The sequence below is a fragment of the Phaenicophaeus curvirostris genome, chromosome 3 (assembly GCF_032191515.1).
Source record: "Phaenicophaeus curvirostris isolate KB17595 chromosome 3, BPBGC_Pcur_1.0, whole genome shotgun sequence".
NCBI classification, from domain to species: Eukaryota; Metazoa; Chordata; class Aves; order Cuculiformes; family Cuculidae; genus Phaenicophaeus; species Phaenicophaeus curvirostris.
In genome coordinates this window covers 97,822,916-97,842,702 of record NC_091394.1, presented here as the reverse complement: position 1 = coordinate 97,842,702, position 19,787 = coordinate 97,822,916, and the positions used below count along the sequence as shown (strand labels likewise).

Genomic DNA, 19,787 nt, shown 5'->3' with positions numbered 1-19,787 from the left:
GGGCATAGATGCTTTGAAGCCTGTTGTAAACCTAGGCTGCAGGGAGCTTCTAGGGTGTTATCCCAAACAGGGATTCCCATGAGTACGTGGACCTTTAGGACAGCTTTTGTGGGGCACAGAGTGGCATAAAAAGTGGGAATATGCAGCTTTTTTTTTTTTTTTTTTTTTCTGTCTTGGTTGAGGGGCTGATGGGTCTGGAGAAGAGAAAGGGAGTGGGATTAGGATTGGAGGGGTGGAGGATGGGGCTGTTGAACATGGCGAGTATGCAAGAGGCCAGGACATTGCATCAGCTCATTTTGCAGCAGTTTTGCCCTGAAACACACACAGGACTACGTTTCCCATAAAGCTGTGCTGCCTTGGCACGTGGGGAGTCCCACAACCTGGACTACTTGGACACAGTGGTGGCTTGTCATGGCAATGCCTTGGGCACCCCCATCACCATGCCTTGGTGGGTAGAAAGGTGCTGGGGAAGGATGCTTGAAGTCACCTGGGCATCCACCAGTCTCACTGTCTCTGGTGGGTGGGATGTACCGGTGTCTCGCCTCCTCATTTCTTGGCCGTGGGGTCCGTTGCCCCAGGCTCAGCACCCTTTGTGTCCAGCCACACTTGGGCAGCTGCAGCAGGTGAGTATGGGTGATGCTCGGCTGAGGACGAAAATTGGGTTTGGGAGGAGATGGAACCCTTGCAGCACTCACAAATCACCCCGCGGCTGTTGTCTCTGAGGTGCTATTGGTCCAGTTTTTTGTAGCTCGGTGATGTTTCTTTAATACCTGTTTTTTCCTCTATGTTTTTGCCCTTTGATGCGATTGATTTATTCCTCCCAGCTTCCCATGGGGAGCAGAAAGGTCAGAAATACTTCCGGGGCACTGCTGAGTGAGAAACACTGGAGTTTTGTTTCCCCAGGGTGAAATCTTGCCCTGTTTTCCCAGCAATCCTTGTTTTTTTTTTTTTCCGGAGATGCTGGGGTTAAGAGCTCCTGGCAGCGCTGAGCTGCGGGGTGCAGCCCCCTTGCTTGTCCAAAACACTCTTCCAGCAGACTCTTTCTGCTCCTATCCTGGGTTATCTGTTAATATTCTTCTCTTGAGCTTCAGGGTGTGCATTTTTACTCCTTTTTTAATTTTTTATTTTACCTTTTTTAAGAAATCTTTATTTCACAGCCAAGCCTTGGAGGGACTTTAAAATCCTGTTTGTTCTGGAGGCAGGAGGAGAGGAGCATTAAGATCTTATTTACGTTAAGGTAATCAGTAAAAGCAGTCGTGAATGTTTTGTGTTGCCTGTCTCTGGGCAACACTGGAGGGTTTTGCACATGGTAGGAGTTATGGTGTTATTTGGGAGCTAATAAGTCCCTGATGGCTGCAGAGTTCTTCATGCGTCTCCTCCCATGAGAAGCACGCTGTGCAGGGTAAAGGCTCCTGTACGGTTGCCTGCAGCTGGTTTTAGGGTGCACATGAAACTCTGAACCCCATTTTTGGGGATGCTATTTAAGAAATGACACCTGGGCATGCTGCTGACTATATTCAGACAGTTATCAGCTGGCTGAACATAAGGCAGTAGTAGCCTAGGTGGCCAAAACGACCAATAACATCTTGGCTTGGATCAGAAACGGTGTGGCCAGCAGAATGAGGGAGGGGATTCTGCCCCTGTACTCAGCACTAGTGAGGCTGCACCTCGAATCCTGTGCTCGGTTTTGGGCCCCTCGCTACAAGAGAGACATTGAGGTCCTGGAGTGTGTGCAGGAAAGAGCAATCAAGCTGTTGAAGGGGCTTGAGAATAAGTCTTATGAGGAATGGCTGAGGAACCTGAGTTTGTTTAGCCTGGAGAAGAGGAGGCTGAAAGGAGACCTTATCACTGTTTGCAACTCCTTGAAAGGAGGTTGTAGTGATATGGGTGCTGGTCTCTTCTCCCAAGTGACTGGTGATAGGATGAGAGGAAGTGGCTTTGAGCTGTGCCAGGGGAAGTTCAGATTGGATATTAGGAAAAATTTCTTCACCAAAATGGTTCTTAGGCACTGGCAGAGGCTGTCCAGGGAGTTGGTTGAGTCCTCATCCCTGGAGGTGTTTAGAAGACAGGTAGATGAAATGCTTTAGGGATATGGTTTAGAAGCAATAGGTATGGTTGGACTTGATGATCTCCAAGGTCTTTACCAACCTAATGATTCTATAATCCTAAAAGGAGGTAATGAGGGCCGTTGGAGGACAGGAGGTACGTTCTTGCACTTGTAGCCCCTTCTGTGCAAGCTAAGCAGCTTTTTTTGCCTTGGCAGCAGGGTCTCTCTCCTTGTGCCCATGAGTTTGCTTGACTGATTTATCCCTTTGTTCTCCCCCTGCAACCCTTCATGTCACCGCACTGAGTGTCCTCTTCCTCAAGACAGCTTTCCCTCGGTTGCAATGTCTTCCTTGTTTGAAAGAATGGGGAAACTGAGGCAGTAGTGGAGATACTGGATTTCACCTAATTTTTGTGGCAACCCTTGCTGTTCATAGAGCATCTTCCTGGTGTGACAGGGACAAGGTCCCAGACCCCGGAGTGAGGATGTTCTCATGGGTCCCTGTGCATCTGTCCCAGGTGGGAAGAGGAGAAGAAAGAAGATGGGGTAAAGTGGACACAACTGGAACACCGAGGACCCTACTTTGCCCCCCTCTACGAGCCGCTGCCCGATGATGTGCAGTTCTATTATGATGGTATGTGTGCCTTGTGATGGGACCTGGGATATAGGGAGTTGTCCTCTGCCTGGTCAAAGAGCTGGCATCTTCTTTTGTATGGGAGGGGAAATGTTGCAGACAACAAATTATCAAAGGACCTAAATATCCCACTGGATAAAGTCTAAACCCTGGGTTAAAGCTGGAGGGCTTTGCACATGGGGTTACTGGGAGGCTAATGAGTCCCTGATGGTTGCAGCTTGCTTCGTGCATCCTCTCCCATGAGGAGCATGCTGAGCAGGGTGAGGGCTCCCGCACAGCTGGTTTTAAGGTGCTGCAATGCAACCACGTGTAGATTTGGGATTTGCACCTCTGCTCACAGCCTCTCCTGGCTGCAGGACATGCAGTAGCGGGGCTGGACCCTAGGTTTCTTGAGGTGAAGCAATACATCTTTATGCTGTTGCCTGAAGTCCTTGTGTACCTCTTGTGGAAATGGAGAAAATAAAAGAACATTTTATTTCTCATTAAGCTGCTTTTGGGGTTCGAGCTTTAAGTCAGCTCATGCAAAGTTTCACCATGGGAAACAAGATTTTGCTTTTGAGAGCTGCAGTTTGCCTGTGCCATGGCCTCAGTGACTGACACTTCACTTGCTCTCCAAGATGTTGCAGGGTTTAACTGTGCCGTCCAAGCTCCTGGTCACGGCTCCTGATGGTCATCACCTTACAGCAACTCAGTGTGTCAGTGAGGGACTGAGATTGGTAGGGCAGATCCAGGTCTCTGCTATCCTCCTTGGTTTCCTACCATGCATGCTGGGCAGTCTTCTCCTCCCGTCTGTCAGCTTCATCACTGAAACTCTTTTCTGACAGATTAAAGGCAAGAGGCAACAAGGACATTAGGGCTTGATACAGGGATGCTGGAGATAGGAGGGGATCACCATCCCATGGGGTCTTGGTCCTCCTCAGGCTGCTCACTGGGGGCTTTCTGTAACTTTTGGTTTGTTTTTTTTTTTACAATAGAAAAAAGCCAATTTCAGGAAATGAGTTGTCTGGTGGTGGTGTCACCAGAGGGCACTGCTGTGACATGGATGGAGCTGTTGGATTTCTTGGCTCTGTGAGAAGGAGCCCTGGCAGCTGTGTGTAAACCTGCATAGGATTTGGACCTTCTCTGTGGCCTATGAGCTATTGGAGACCCATCTGTGTGCATCTAGGCTGGTGTCTTTGGTCTGGTATCTTGGATGACCTTGTTGTATTTGCTAAAAGGTGTCACTGTTCCTGGATGAAAAAGTGTTTGTGGGCAGACAAACCCAAGTAGGTTGGACCATGGCTGAGCTGGTGTATGTAGGTTGTCATGAGCTGCAATAAGGTTGTGGCCCACCATGTTCAGGTGGAGGTCAGGAACCCCAAAAATCAATGTGCCTGGTGCAGGTAGGATTGAACTGTCCCTTGGAGCTCTGCAGGGTGCTTTTCATATGCAGCTTGACTAGAGAATATTTTTCAAAGTATTGGTTTCCTTGGAAGAGCCAAGATATTCTTTGGGTTTACTAGACTTCATTGTTCTAGCCAAGGAGATCAAGAGAGGAGATGGCTTTGCCACATCTAAGAAATAATCCACTAGTCAATCATGAGAGACTCTTCCATCAGTATCTGTTCCATAGATCTCAGTTTTGAGCTTCCCATGATTGCTCCATCTGCATCAAAATGTATTTGAGATGAAACCTCTCCTTGCCCTGCAGAGAAGGACATGGGGGTGCTGATTGATGAGAAGTTTGCCATGAGCCAGCAATGTGCACTTGCAACCAGAAGGCCAGCTGTGTCCAGGGCTGCATCAAAAAAGGGTGGACAGGAGGGTGAGGGAGGGGATTCTGCCTGTCTACTCTTCTCTTGTGTGACCCCACCTGATGTATCATGCCCAGTTCTGGAATCCCCGACAGAAGAAGGATATGGAACTGTTGGAACGGGTCTAGAGGAGGACTACAAAGATGATCAGAGGGCTGGAGCAACTCTGCTATGAGGACGGGCTGAGGGAGTGGGGATTTTTTGGCCTGGAGAAGAGAAGGCTCTGGGGAGACCTTTAGCAGTCTTCCAGTACCTGTAGAGGGCAAACAAGAAAGCTAGGGATGGACTTTTTCCAAGGGCATGTGATTAGAGGATGAATGGGAATTGCTTTAAATTGGAAGGGAGAAGGTTTAGAGAGAGATTAGAAAGAAATTCTTCACAATGAGGGTGGTGAGGCTCAGACCCAGGTTGACCAGGGAAGCTGTAGATGGGCCCCCTCTCTGAAAATGTTCAAGGTCAGGTTAGATGGGACTCTGAGCAGCCTGATCCAGTCGGGGGTGTCCCTGCCCATGGCAGGGGGTTTGGAACTGGATGATCTTTAAGGTCCTTTCCAATCCAAACCCTTCTATGATTCTAAGTGAGATCATGGCTATTCAGTGTGGTCCTGGAAGTGATCGTGATCAGGCAGAAAACATTTCTGTTGACCTGTTGAATCGTTAGTTTGGGACTCATCATGTCACGGTGGCTGCTGAAAGCTCTGTGGCTCAGGATGTCCACCATTCTGAAAAAGTTTGTGATTGAAGGTGGGCTGTAGCAACATCCTGCTCTGCTGAGTTCTCTGGGTATTGATTCTCAGACAAGACTCCGCCAGGTGGTGCTGAAGTTTTGCCAGGGTCTGATCTCACCCCTTGTCCCTGTTTTGTGAGTGTGGGGTCTCGCTGAACAACTGCCTGGTGCTATGGGGTTGGATTGTCCACATCACCAGTGTTAAAGGTCCTTTCCTTTCCTAGGCAAACCACTGAAGCTGAGCCTGGCCACAGAGGAAATTGCCACCTTCTATGCCAAAATGCTTGATCATGAATATACGACCAAGGAAGTCTTCCAGAACAACTTCTTCAATGACTGGAGGAAGGTACCTTCCCTGGGAGGGCTTCCTTGTTGTTGTCCATCCTCTGCATTAAACACTCAGTGTTAAACTTGTCATCTGCAAGCAAACCCAAATGTGGGATGGAGGGGATGAGTTGGTTTTGTGTCTTAGTATTTCATACCCTTAGTAAGTTTGCAGATGACACTAAGCTGGAAGGAAGCATTGATCTACTTGAGTGTAGGGAGGTTCTACAAAGGGATCTGGACAGGCTGGATCCGTGGGCTGTGAGTAACGGGATGAGGTTTAACAAGGCCAAGTGCAGAGTCCTGCACTTGGGACACAACAACGCCATGCAGCGCTGCAGGCTTGAGGAGTGGCTTGAAAACTGCCTGGCAGAGAAGGACCTACAGGTGTTGGTTGACAGTGGCTGAACATGAGCCAGTAGTGGCCCAGGTGGCCAAGAAGGCCAGTAGCATCTTGGTTTGGATCAGAAACAGTGTGCCCAGCAGGAGCAGGGAAGGGATTGTGCCCCTGTACTTGGCAGTGGTGAGGCCACACCTTGAATCCTGTGTTCAGTTTTGGGCCCCTCACTATAAGAGAGACATTGATGGACTGGAGCACATCCAGAGAAGAACAATGAAGCTGATGAAGAGGCTGGAGAACAGGTCTTAGGAGGAGCACCTGAGGGAGCCGGGCTTGTTTAGCCTGGAGGAGGCTGAGGGTAGACCTTATCACTGTCTATAACTCCCTGAAAGGAGGTTGTAGAGAGGCAGATGTTGGTTTCTTCTTCCAAGTAACAAGTGACAGGACAAGAAGAAATGGTCAAAAGATGCACTGGGGAGGATCAGATTGGGCATTAGGAAAAACTTCAGTCCCCAAAAGGTTTCTCGAGGACTGGCAGAGGCTGTCCAGGGAGGTGGTTGTGTCCCTATCCCTGGAGGTATTTAAAAGACGGGTATATGAAGTGCTTAGATACATGATTTAGTAATGGACAGGTCCAGTTGGACTTGATTATCTCAAAGGCCTTTTCCAACCCAGGGATTCTATGATTTATAATCATACAATGGAGAGATGATTCTGCTTCTCTATTCCTCTCTTGTGAGATGTCATATGGAATATTGTGTCCAGTTCTGGAATCCTCAACATGAGAAGGATGTGGAGCTGTTGGGACGGGCCCAGAGGAGGACTGTGAAGATGATCAGAGGGCTGGAGCACCTCTGCTTTGAGGACAGGCTGAGACAGTTGCGCTTCTTCAGCCTGGAGAAGAGAGGGCCCTAAGGAGACCTTATAGTGACATTCCAGTACCTGAAGGGGGCCTACAAGAAAGCACGGGAGGGACTGTTCACAAAGGCTTGTAGTGATAGGGAATGGTTTTAAACTGGAGAGGGGCAGATTTAAACTAGACATTAGGAAGAATTTCTTCACTATGAGGGTGGCGAGGCACGGCAACAGGTTGCCCAGGGAAGTTGTGGATGCGCCATCCCTGGAGGTGTTCAAGGCCAGGTTGGATGGGCCCTTGGGCAGCCTGATCTAGTGGGATGTTCCTGCCCATGGCAGAGGGTTGGAACTACATGATCTTTAAGGTCCCTTCCAACCCTGACTATTCTATGATTGACCTCCTGGTCCCACAGACTGCAATTAGGGCAAGCTTCCATGCCCTCAAAACCTTCTGTGCCACTTCTGCAGTCTCTCTAAGTTGCTTGGGGACCAATTCTTTCCACAGGATAGGATAGACGTTGTTCACTCCAGAGCTGGCTGTGTTTCACTTCTCAGTGGGTGTAGGCTCGGGTGTCCCAGAGGCAGCCTGGCCTCCTATCATGGTGGCTTTGTCTGTCCCTAGGTGGATGTAGCTAGAACAGTTGGGGTGGCTGCTTCCTTCTGATCTTTCTGAAGAATTGGCATGTGGGTCTCTTGTTTCCTCTTCTGTGAAGAAAAGGAATAGACAGCAGCTCTGTGCATAGATGATTTTACCCAGCCTGGCTTTACCCAACCCCTTTCATCTCTTGCTCAGGAGATGACCTCAAAGGAGCAGAAGATAATCCAGGATCTGGACAAGTGTGACTTCAGGGAGATCCACAAGTACTTTGTGGACAAAAATGAGGCACGGAAAGCACTCTCCAAAGAGGAGAAGCAGGTAAGAACTGATTCCTATGACATCTGGGGCTGACTGTTATGTTTTGTGATCACTTTGAGGTATTTTGTCTCCTAATTACTGCCTTTTCTGGTGTTACACCCTGATCTGGGACCTCTTTGGCCTTTGGACCAGCTCTGTCTCCATGACCATCCCTCCCCTCTTCATTAAGTTTATCTGCAGATGGTGCATGTTCCATAGGTTTGCAGGAGACCAGTTGTCTTTGGACAGTCCTGCCCTGTGCAGAGGATGGTGGACTTTGCTAAGGGGCTAGCGGCACAGAGGCTTGTTCCGTCAGCGCATCATGCTGGGATAGCATCACTGTGAGGGTTTGCAAAGTGGGTGGAGAAGAACCATTTGTTGGGATTGCACTTGAACCCGTGCTCACCAACCCTTTGAGTTCTGTCTTTCCAGTTTGCTTTCTCCATGGAAAAGGTGGGTAGTGATAGGCAGACATGAGTCATGGGGTTTTGGTTTCATCCTGTAGGGTGATGATGGGATGGTGCTCATTTCAGAAACTGAAGGAGGAGGCTGATAAGATCCAGGAGGAGTATGGGTACTGCATCCTGGATGGGCACCGGGAGAAGATAGGCAACTTCAAAACTGAACCACCGGGGCTGTTCCGTGGACGTGGTGACCATCCCAAAATGGGCATGCTGAAGAAGAGGGTCATGCCAGAAGATGTTGTTATCAACTGTAGCAAGTGAGTCACCATGGGAAGAGCAGAGTAGCCAAAACCTGAGCTGCTTTTAGGATTGGGGGCAACAGCACATCTCCTCTGCTCAGGTCGCTGCAGGGTTTTATCTCCTACATTCACTGCTTTGCACACCTTTGGGCTTGAACTCGGTGGAGCCCTTCTGTCATCTCCTGGTCACCTGCAAATATCTGCTTTGCAGTTAGGTCTATCAGTTTCTCTGTGGATGTATGGTGGCCAGAGAAATTGTTCAGCAGCTATTATCTCTCATTGGTATTCACCTAACACCAACCGCAAGCACTGCAGTGCTCCTGTGGCCTCTCTGAAGAAGGGACAACTCTACTCCTACTATGTTCCTTCATGCTGGCTACAAGTACCAGGATCTTCATGGAGGGAGGAAAAGTGGTGGTACGGTTAAGAGTGTTTGCCCTTTGCTGAGTTGGTCTTAAACTACCTGTATGAAGACTGTGGGCCCACCAGCCTAGCAAGTTCTCCTGTTGTCTCTAGCATCCAAAGGATAAAGCCCTGATTGTGTTGTAGAGCAGTTTGGGGTTGGTTTTATGTTTTCTGTAAGTAATGCTGCAATGTGGTGACCATCCTTGGCTCACTATGGCAAAGCAGTTGAACTGATAACCTGTTTCTTCATGGCCTGAGGGCTGTAACTCTGCTCTGCCCACAGGGACTCCAAGATCCCTGAGCCACCAGAAGGGCACAAGTGGAAGGAGGTACGCTCTGACAACACAGTTACCTGGCTGGCCTCGTGGACGGAAAACATCCAGAACTCTTTGAAGTACATCATGTTGAACCCCAGCTCCAAGCTGAAGGTTGGAGTGATGCTGCTGCTCAGGCAGAGCTGTTGCTTTATGGGCCACTGGCCTTTTGCCAGGATGAAAGCAGACATGTGGCACATCAACAAAAATATACATCCTCCCCTCCCCACCAAAAGAAAAGAGATTAAACTAAATTTACATTAATTGTAATTAATTGATGTGCCATTGGGTGATGAGAGGAAAAGGACAAAGGTGACTATGAAGCATCAAGCCCATTCCAGGGCGTGGATCACATAGTCATAGAATCACTAGGTTGGAAAAGACCTTTGAGATCCTCAAGCCCAACCATACCTGTCCACTGTTAAATCATCACTAAGCACTTTGTGTCCTTGTCTTTTAAACACCTCCAGAGATGGGGTCTCAGCCACCTCCCTGGGCAGCCTCTGTTAGTGCCTGCAAACCCTTTTGGTGAAGAAATCTTTCCCAATCTGAGCCCTGGTGTAGCTTGAGGCCATTCTCGGGTGATAGGGCAAGAGGAAGAAGAGACCAGCACCCACCTTGCTACAACCTACTTTCAGATAGTTGTAGACAGTGATGAGGTCTCCCCTCAGCCTCCTCCAGGCTGCACAACTGCTCCTCATAACCCTTCTCCAGCCCCTTCATCAGCTTCGTTATTCTTCTCTGGATGTGCTCCCGCCCCTCAATGTCATTCTTAAGAGTGAGGGGCCCAAAACTGGGTACAGGATTTGAGGGGTGACCTAGTACAGGGGCAGAATCACTCCTCTGGTCCTGCTGGCTATGCCATTTCTGATACAAGCAGATTGATACTGGGAGAGCCATCCCTACACTGCTCATGTTTGTCTAGGGAAGGCTGTTGAAAGCCAGATGGGCAGAGAGGGTCCACAGCGACCAGAGTCTTTGGGGTTGAATTCGTTTATCCTGGTAAACTGAGGGTAGGAGGAGGTGGCATCACCATCTGTAGTGCCATGGGATGGAGGGAGTGAATGCTGTGTGGAGGGAAATATGATTTAAAGCCATTTCCAGTCCTTAAAAAGTAAATAAGGACACTGCATGCAAGTTGAGCACAACAGATTGAGTGCTTTGTGTCACTCCATGTTGGTGACATCCAAGCAGCAGTGGTCATGGCAGTGCAGTGCTTCATCGCTTGGCTCCTTACTTGCTACGTGCTGGCTGCTGGAGGACACCTCTAGGCTATTATGAGCAGCTCTGACTTGGCCAAGATCCAAGCCCAGCCAGCAGAGGGCACAGAAACCCTAAATAATCTGTTTCGACTTAGATTTCTCCAATTCATGGGTTTTTCTAAAGAAAACAATGGGGCTTGAACAGTTTTTAGATTCAGGGTGTGTTTGCAGGACAGGGTTTGACTGGGAGAGGTGGAAAGAAGGTGGGGCACTGGGCGAAGATTTCTTAATCTTGTTTTTCCAGGGGGAGAAGGACTGGCAGAAATATGAGGTAGCCCGGCGCTTAAAGGATGTAGTCCACAAAATCCGTGCTCAGTACCGAGCTGACTGGAAGTCCAAGGAGATGAAGAAGCGACAAAGAGCAGTGGCCCTCTATTTCATTGATAAGGTATGTGTAGCCTCACCCTGGCCACCAGGCCCCCATCCCTGTTGAGGCTTGGGCTTAGCTTACCTGATCCATCCCACCCTGTAATTTTATTTGGTGTCTGTTGGCCGTATCAACCAGCATTGTGCCTCTTGAGGCATCTGGCAATGGTGGTGGAGGTTGGTGACTCTTACTGATGCTTGTGTGAGAGTGCAGTTGTATGGCAGTGCAGGAGCTGTATAGTCTTTCCTGGTCCTCACCTGTATGGTGGCAAAGACCCCAACTGAGAGGTGGATAACTTCATTCTGGGGGTATATTTTAGGATTTCTTAGAACAGTAAAACTCTCTCCTGCTGGAGGCAGTCACTGCTTGGTTTCCACCAGGGTCCAAGCAGCCACTCAGTGAGGCACTGTCCTAAGAAAGCTTCCCCCTACCCATCCTGCTGTCCCCATCCACTTTAATAACCTTGGAGAAGGGATTTGAGGTGGGTTGGGGTGGATGAATGGCTGTCTCCTTCTAGCTGGCCCTGCGAGCTGGCAATGAGAAGGAAGAAGGGGAGACTGCAGACACAGTTGGCTGTTGTTCCCTGCGAGTGGAGCACATCAAACTACACCCTGAGTTGGATGGGCAGAAGCACGTGGTGGAGTTTGACTTCCTTGGGAAAGATTCGATCCGTTACTACAACAAAGTGTCAGTGGAGAAGATGGTGAGTGGGGCAGAAATGGAGGCAGTGGCAAACAGGGCAATTTGATGCAGGGTTGCGTGGGTGGCTGGGTTCACTCAGTGGTCATCAGTCCCAAATCTGCATCTGAAACCTACTGCAAAGCTACCTCCTGTGCTTTAACACCATGGTGGCAGCCTGTGTGTGAGATGCAACAGTGCTGGATGAGGACACAGATATGCTGACCCTGTTTTGGAGAAGAGGGAGAAACTTTGGGGTAGGGCTTTCATGGTTGTTCTAGCCATGAACCATGAAAGTCTTGTCTCCTGCTGGAGCATCCTCAGTTCATTGGTGGGCATTAGGACAGAAGGTTGAGGGAGGTTGTTCTGCCCCTCTACTCCACTCTGGTGAGACCCCACCTGGAGTCCTGTGTCCAGTCCTGGAATCCCTAACACAAGAAGGGTATGGAGTGGTTGGAATGGGTCCAGAGGAGGCTGTGAAGATGATCGGGGGCTGGAGCCCCTCTGCTATGAGGAGAGGCTGAAAGAGTTGGAGTTGTTCAGCCTGGAGAAGAGAGAGGCTTCAGGGAGACCTTAGAGGGGCCTTCCAGTACCTGAAATTGGGGGCCAAGAATATGGGGGAAGGACATTTTCCAAGGGCATGTGATGATAGGAAGAGGGGGAATGGCTTTTAATTGGATGGGGGAAGACTTAGACTAGACATTAGGAAAAATTCTTCATGCTGAGGATGGTGAGACACAGGCCCACGTTGCCCAGGGAGGTTGTGGATGTCCCCTCCCTGGAAGTGTTCAAGGCCAGATTGGATGGAGACTTGCACAGTCTAGTGTAGTGGGAGGTGTACCTGCCAATGCAATGTGGGTTGGAACTAGATAATCTTTAAAGTCCCTTCCAACCCAAGTCATTCTGTGATTCAAACTGTTCTCCCTGATATTTTATTTTTCCCTTTGTCTGTGGGACAGGTGATTTTAATGGTGTTTATGGGGAAACTGGAGGGCCAGGGATAGAAACATGGGAAAATGGCCTGTGGTACCAGTCACTTTGAGGTCCCAGTGGCAGCCTTTGAAGTTGAGAAGGTTGATGGTGTGGTAGGATGTGCACTATATGAGTCTGAATCAGTCTATCAGTATGAGGAGGCAGGTGGAGTTGAGGGAGATGTCTGAGAGGAATTTGCTCTTTGGCCCTGACCAGGGACCATTTTTATCTCCTCTTTAGGTGTTCAAAAACCTGCAGACGTTCATGAAGAACAAGGACCCAACAGATGACCTTTTTGACAAGCTCAATGTGAGTTGTCGCCTCTAAACTTTTCAAACAGCACTGATGGTCCAGAGGGAATAGAAGCAGACCCGTAACACCCCTGTCTTGCCCAAAGGCTCCCAGGCTGTGGTGCTGCATCAGTATCATCCCTTACCCCGGTTTTAACTACCTTCTCTCCAGAGATACCACTTTAACTGTTTGAATGCCCTGTTGGGATGCTGTGATATTTTTATCCATCGTCTTTTTGCACTGGTAGCATCTCTGCTTCCCTGAAGGCAGGCACCTTTCTGCTTGCACCCCAGAGTAATCTGTGATCCTGTTAAGGAGGCAGGTCTCTGTTCCTTCCCTCCTCTAATTTTTTTAGACCTGCCCACACTCATGTTGCTCAGGGCATCGCTGGAGGTGTTGAGCCTCAGCTGTTTGAGTGTTTTGCACCTCACTGGGGTTCAGCAGAAGTGTGAGAGGCTGTCAGAGCACAGGGATGATACAGAGATGTGCTGCAAGCCTTCCCTCCTGAACTACTTCCCTGCAAAACACCTCCTCTTCCTCAGTGCGGGATAAAAGGTGCTGTCACCTATGCTCCCCCTTTGCATGTGTCCCCAAGCCACTTGCTTGTCTTTCCTCTGAAGAGACTGCTCCTCTCTGATTATATAGGATTTACCTGTGATAGGATTTCTTAGAATCATGGAATTATTCAGGTTCGAAAAGGGTTCTAAGGTCATCAAGTCCAACCATCAACACATTCCCACAATGCCTACTAAACTATGTTCTGAAGTGGCACATCCATATGTTTTTTGAACATCTCCAGGCATTGTGACTCCACCACTTCCCTGAGCAGCCTCTTCCAGTGCTTCACCACTGTTTTAGTAAAGGAATTTTTCATGCTATCCAATCTAAGTCTCCCCTGGTGCAACTTGAGGCATTTCCTCCTCTCCTTTTACTTGGGAGTAGAGGCCAACACCTTACTACAACCTTCTTTCAGGGAGTTGTAGAGAGCCTCAGCCTCCTCTTCTCCAGGTCCAGGCTAAAAAGTCCCATTTCCCTCAGTGGCTCCTCATAACCCTCATTCTCCAGCCCCTTCACCAGCTTCGTTGCCCTCCTCTGGACATGCTCCAGGCCCTCAATATCTTTCTTGTAGTGAAGAGCCCAAAACTGAGCACAATATTCAAGGTGCAGCCTCACCAGCACTAAATATATTCTTGGTGCAAGTAAGGCTTCCTCCAAATCCGAAATGACTCTTCTTAGGATCTTCTCTTTCCAGTCCAGCTGCAGCCCCGTGTGCTCTGTAGAACAGATATCGATGTGACATGTGTGAGGTGTGATACTGGATGTGAGATGTGTACTCTTGGACACAGATGGACAGAAATTACTGACTTCCAGAGAAATTCTTTGTAGCTTTAGGTGGAATTTTGTTCTGGTTTTGGTAAGGAGAGCCTGACCCAACAAGTAGATCTGGCAGTTACAGGGGACTTAGTGCCTAATTTGATTGCTGCGGTAGAAGATGATAGAAAAGCAAATGTTCTATTGTCCTAGCTTCTGCTTGTTCTCTTCCTACCTTCCCTTTGACTGTATCTTATCTTCTTGCAGACATCCATTCTGAACAGACACCTCCAGAGCCTGATGGATGGTTTGACTGCCAAAGTGTTCAGGACCTACAATGCCTCCATCACCCTGCAGGAGCAGCTCAAGGCCCTCACTAACTGTGAGTTCTGAACAGAGTTTGTGGTATCACCGGCTGCATTGTGGGGGCAGTGGGTTCAGAGATTGCCTTGGCGTCCCTAGAGCCACCTGCCCCTCCTTGGCAGATCATGGACTGGAAAGGCAAACAACTTGCTCTTGTTCTGGTCTGTTCCCTGCCTTTCCCAGCTCCCAGAAAGGAGACATAGTGGTGTTTCCTTTTATTTCCAGCTGAGGACAATGTTGCGGGGAAGCTCCTCTCCTACAACCGAGCTAACCGAGCTGTGGCCATCCTGTGCAACCATCAGAGGTCTACACCAAAAACGTTTGAGAAGTCAATGCAAAACCTCCAGACAAAGGTGAGAAAGACTGAACTGAGAGCCCCAAGACCTGATCTCACCTCTGATTTTTGGTGGGAGGGGTGGGTAGAAGGAGAGCCATGAAGATCTTCAAAGGGCTGGAGCACCTTCCTTATAAGGATAAGCTGAGAGAGTTGGGGTTGTTCAGCCTGGAGAAGAGAAGGCTCTAAGGAGACCTTAGAGCAGCCTTCCAGTACTTAAAGGGAGCTACAGGAAAACCGGGGAGGGGCTCTCTATCAGGGAGATACAGTAGGAGGTGTCCCAGCCCATGGCTGAGGAGTTGGAACTGGATGAGCTTTAAGGTCCTTTCCAACCCAAACTGTTCTATGATTTTGATAACCTGATGCCTAAAGAGGTCACAGTGATCAGGCATCTCGGTCAACGAACCAGGAATGGTTTTTTTTAATCGATGCAGAGACATTAGCAACCCAGGGAGGAAAAGGGGTGGGGTAAGCTCAAATGCTGTCTGAAGTACACTTGGTACAGAGGTGGTTTGTAATTGCTTCATGTCTTCAAACCAAACTAGATGCCTTCTGCAATGGCACAGCTTTGACACAATTGGTTTGGGACCAGGGATACTGGTTTTCTCATCTGGCTATTTGCAGGAGAACCAACTGTAATTTCATGGGGCTGCTATGGAAGTACTTCAAACTACCATTTTTAATTGTCCTTAGATTTGTTTACGCTCTACTGGTGAGCTTGGGACTTCGCGGTGGGCTCCAGCACTGCTGTGAGCCAGTCAGTCTCAGGCAGTTGCACGAGATGAACAGATACTTTATGCAGATGTTTTTGGCATTGGTACTCTGAGGAACTTTTGCAAGGTGCTGAGAAGTAGTTGAGATTCAGCAGGTGCAGGAGGGCAAATTGTTGGGACCGGAGTAAGGCTGGTGAGAAATTGGGGAGCAGTAAGGCAAAGGAAAGTGAGACGGGAAGGCAGCTGAAACCTCCAAGAAGGACAAGAGCATGGGCTCACTTTGTATTTACCCTCACAGATTGATGCCAAGAAGCAACAGGTGGAGGAAGCCCAGCAAGAGCTGAAAAAAGCTGAAGACGAATTTGAAGACACAAAAGATGCCAAAGCGGAAGCGTGAGTGGCTCTTCCTTACAACCCTCTTTTGCAGAGGGTTTTCTGTGCAGAGGAGCTATGGATGGGGATGATGCAGTCCAAAACCCTATGTGCAGCTCATCAGAACTGATGTGCCATTGTTGGGTACCATGTGCCTCTTATCCCACATCAGCCTGGCAGAGGGGTGAAGGTCTTGTGGATCATTTCTTGCAACAGGAGGATTGCAAAGAGCTTCTTTGGGGGATTTCTTTGTGACAGGGTGAACCTCACTGAATGCTGAGACTTCAACCCAAGCTGCTGGCTTGGGATTATCATATAAATGCTGTGGCAGAAAGGATGCATAGCTTAAGGGCTGGAGCTGGGGAAAAAGCCTGACCTTGAAGCATGCTGTTCTTGTGGTCCATCTGATGTCTGCAGTAGTCATTGCATTGGGTTGTGTCCAAATTTACTCCCCCCTTCCAGACCCAAATGTGACTTGATGACTGGAGACAAGAGGAGGCTTGTATTTTATGTTGCCCTCTGAGGTTTCTTGTTTTCTGTGTTGGTGAGATGCAGAGCAGGTTGTCAGAAATGATTGTTGATCATGGAGCCTGAATTTGAGGGAGAGCTTTGCTGGAAGTTGGCTTTTTGTTTTCCCAATGTTTTATGGGAGTGTCTTATCACAGAATACTAGAATGGCTTGGATTGGAAGGGACCTTTAAAGATCATCCAGTTCCAGCCCCCTGCCATGGGCAGGGACACCTCCCACTAGACCAGGCTGCTCAAGGCCTCATCCAACCTGGTCATGAACGCTTCCAGGAAGGGAGCATCCACAGCTTCCCTGGGTAACCTGTGCCACTTCCTCACCATTCTCATTGTGAAGAATTTCTTCCTAATATCCAATCTAAATCTTCCCCCTTCCATTTAAAAGCCATTAATTTAAAGCCATTATTGGGCCCAAGTACTTGAGAAATAGATTAGTGCTGAATGTTATCTTTCCCTCTGCCTTTCTGGGGATTTTCTAGGTGAGTGTAGAGAATACTTTGAACTGAAGCTCACTGGCTTCATGCTCCCCAGGCAACAGCAGACCAGGAGAATTGTTTTACCTCTACTGCTTCTTTTCTCCTTTTTCATGCTGTCCTTGTTGCTATTCCTCTGCCCTCAGCAACGTGGAGAAGAAAAAGAAGCTGTTGAAGAGGCTAGAAGAGCAGCTGGCCAGGTTGAATGTCCAGGCCACGGACAAGGAGGAGAACAAGCAGATAGCTCTGGGCACATCCAAGCTGAATTACCTGGACCCCAGGATCAGCATAGCTTGGTAAGTCTTGAGCATGCTATAGCATCACAGAATCCCTAGGCTAGAAAACACCTTTGCAATCATCAAGTCCAACAATACCTGTCCACTACCAAATCGTATCCCTAAGCACTTCATCTACCCATCTTTTAAACACCTCCAGGGATGGGGACTCAACCACCTCCGTGGGCAGCTCCTGCCAGTGCTTGATAATCTTTTGGTGAAGAAATTTTTCCTAATGTCCAATCTGAATGTGCCCTGGTGCAACTTGAGGCCATTGCTTCTTGTCCTATAGCCTATGACTTGGGAGAAGAGACCAGCACCCATCTCGCTGTAACCTCCTTTTGGGGAGTTGTAGACAGTGATGAAGTCTCCCCTCAGCCTCCTCTTCTCCAGGCTAAGTAACCCCAGTCCCCTCAGCTGCTTCTCGTAAGACTTGTTCTCCAGCCCCTTCAACAGCTTTACTGCTCTTCCCTGCATTTGCCCCAACACCTCAATGTCTTTCTTGTAGTGAAGGGCCCAAAACCGAACACAGGATTTGAGGTGCAGCCTCACCGGTGCTGAGTACAGGGGCAGAATCCCTTCTGTGATCTTGCTGGCCACAGTTTCTGATACAAGCCAAGATGTTCCTGGCCTTCTTTTCCACCTGGACCACTGTTGGCTCATGTTCAGCCACTGTCAACCAATACACCCAGGTCCTTTTTCCCTCCAGGCAGCTTTCTAGCCACTCTTCCCCAAGCCTGGAGCACTGCACAGGGTCATTGTGTTCCTAATGCAGGAGTCTGCACTATGGGGCACATGTTCCTTTAGAGACATCCAGGTCATCTTGCAGTGTCTAGGGAGGAGGAAAAATACATCTGAGCCTTTGGGGGAAAGGAATAAAATTCCCTTCGGCCCAGAGAAACCCGCCACAGCCCTCGAGGCAGTAGAGGAGGCAAGCAAAATCTAAAGATAAGGCTTCCCATGTTTGCAGGATGTTCCTTCTGGGTTTAGGGCAAGAAGGGGTCACTTTGAGTGTCTTTGTCAGCAGTGGCTCAGAGTTAATTTCTTAAAGAGCTTGGGGAAAAGGAGTTTATGGGTGAAAGATGCTGCACCCTGAGTAGAGAGGACCACTGTGGTGCGATCAGCGCAGAATAGGATATCATATCATATCTCCACTACTGTCTTGTGGTCTGTACAGGTGTAAGAAGTTTGGTGTGCCCATCGAGAAGATCTACAACAAGACACAGAGGGAGAAGTTTGCCTGGGCGATTGATATGGCTGATGAGGACTTTGAATTCTGAGACGGTGGCTTTCATGTTATGTTTTGCTCATTTGCTGCTGTTGGGAAGCTTTTTTTACATGCTGCTGCTGTTGCAGTGGTGGAGCTGAAGGGTTGTCTAATGAGAGAGTTTGATACTAGTATTTTGTCCCTTTTTTGGGTACAAAAGAACACATGGTGTCTGGTTGAAACAGGTATTGCTGACTTGTGACACTCATCCTGACTGCAGTGACTCTGATGAGAACTTTTTAATTCCTTTTCAGTGTTGCCCAATACTCTGTATCTTTTCCTTCCTCCTCCGGAGTCTGAGAAGAAGATCGAATGAGAGCCTTAATTTTGCTGATAAACAAGATTAGATCTAATCCTATCTCCCTGATACAGTGGAGCTGTGCTGCCCTTATCAGACTCCCTGAATTATCTTGATGGGGTAATGACAGCATGGATGGGGTAATGACAGCACTGAAACAAACAGCTGCAGTGTAAGACCTGAGCTTGAGTCAGGGATACCCTGGGAGGAAGGGAAAAAATATCAGAGTGTTTTGAGCCCTTTCACCTCCAGGAGAGGGGAAATTTGTGCAATTGCGCGAACTTAATCAAAATGGAAAACCATTGTGGGAGGGAGCAAATGAGTAGGGGAAGGTACTGGGTCAAAAAGCAGATTGGAGTGCTGAAAATCCCTTTGGCATGAGTAAAGTATTCTTTCAAAACACCTATGTGGTTAAACCTTGGTCTGAGAGAGGAGATCTCATTTGGGTCTGTATTTTCTTTCCCTGACTTTTTCCACTTGGGTCTGGCTCATCTCACTGTATCCAAAACAAATTAAACTCTTGAGCCCTGGAGTTAGCAATGGGAAAGGGGGATGCTCACTGTGAGGCTGGACTAAGCTACAGTTGGATTTGAGCATACTGGGGAAGCAGTACAGATCTCACTGGAGCTGTGCCTGTGTGGGATGACAGCTTTGTTATCAGACTGCAACGTCCCATGTCATCTCCTGCTGGGAATGGAGCAGGCAGGGACTGATAGCAAAACTGCTGCTGCTTCCTGAGTAATTGGCTGCTTTTCAGAAAGAAAAGATAAATGGTATCACAATGTACCTGGCAACAGTTAGCCTATGTACCAGTGAATCTCAGGTGTAAGCCAGTTGTTACACTGCCAGCAAAGCCTTCTGGCATCTCAGGGCTGATGTTCAGGCCTCTCTAGAATCCAAAGCTCTCGGTGCTTCCCATGCGTTCATTTACAGCCGCTTGTTCTTGTGTTTAAACTATTGCTGTTTGGTTGGAAGTCAATACTTGAAATGCATTTCATTAAATCTGGAAGAGGTTTCTCAGTATTGGTGGCTGGAGGCTTTTTGCATGATTCCTAGAATTGTAGAACCACTAGGCTGGGAAAGACCTTTGAGATCATCAAGCCCAACCGTAGCTGCCCACTATTAAATCATATCCCTGATAACTTCATCTACCTGTCTTTTAAATACCTCCAGGGATGTGATTCAGCCACCTCCCTGGGCAGCATCTTCCACTGCCTGAGAACCCTGTCCATGAAGAAATTTTTCCTATTGTC

At 48.5% G+C, this 19,787-nt stretch overlaps 1 protein-coding gene across 1 annotated transcript; it reads left to right on the top strand.

The window, feature by feature from the left end:
- The first annotated feature begins 369 nt into the window (after window positions 1–369).
- TOP1MT (DNA topoisomerase I mitochondrial) lies at window positions 370–19,658 on the top strand. Its single transcript, XM_069854767.1, has 14 exons — window positions 370–623; window positions 2,563–2,678; window positions 5,422–5,543; window positions 7,510–7,632; window positions 8,145–8,332; window positions 9,003–9,147; window positions 10,540–10,683; window positions 11,180–11,365; window positions 12,553–12,621; window positions 14,182–14,296; window positions 14,503–14,630; window positions 15,623–15,717; window positions 16,841–16,990; window positions 18,147–19,658. The coding sequence occupies exons 1-14, from the start codon at window positions 526–528 to the stop codon at window positions 18,247–18,249; spliced, it is 1,782 nt and encodes a 593-aa protein (XP_069710868.1). The 5' UTR covers window positions 370–525; the 3' UTR covers window positions 18,250–19,658.
- The last annotated feature ends 129 nt before the right edge of the window (window positions 19,659–19,787 follow it).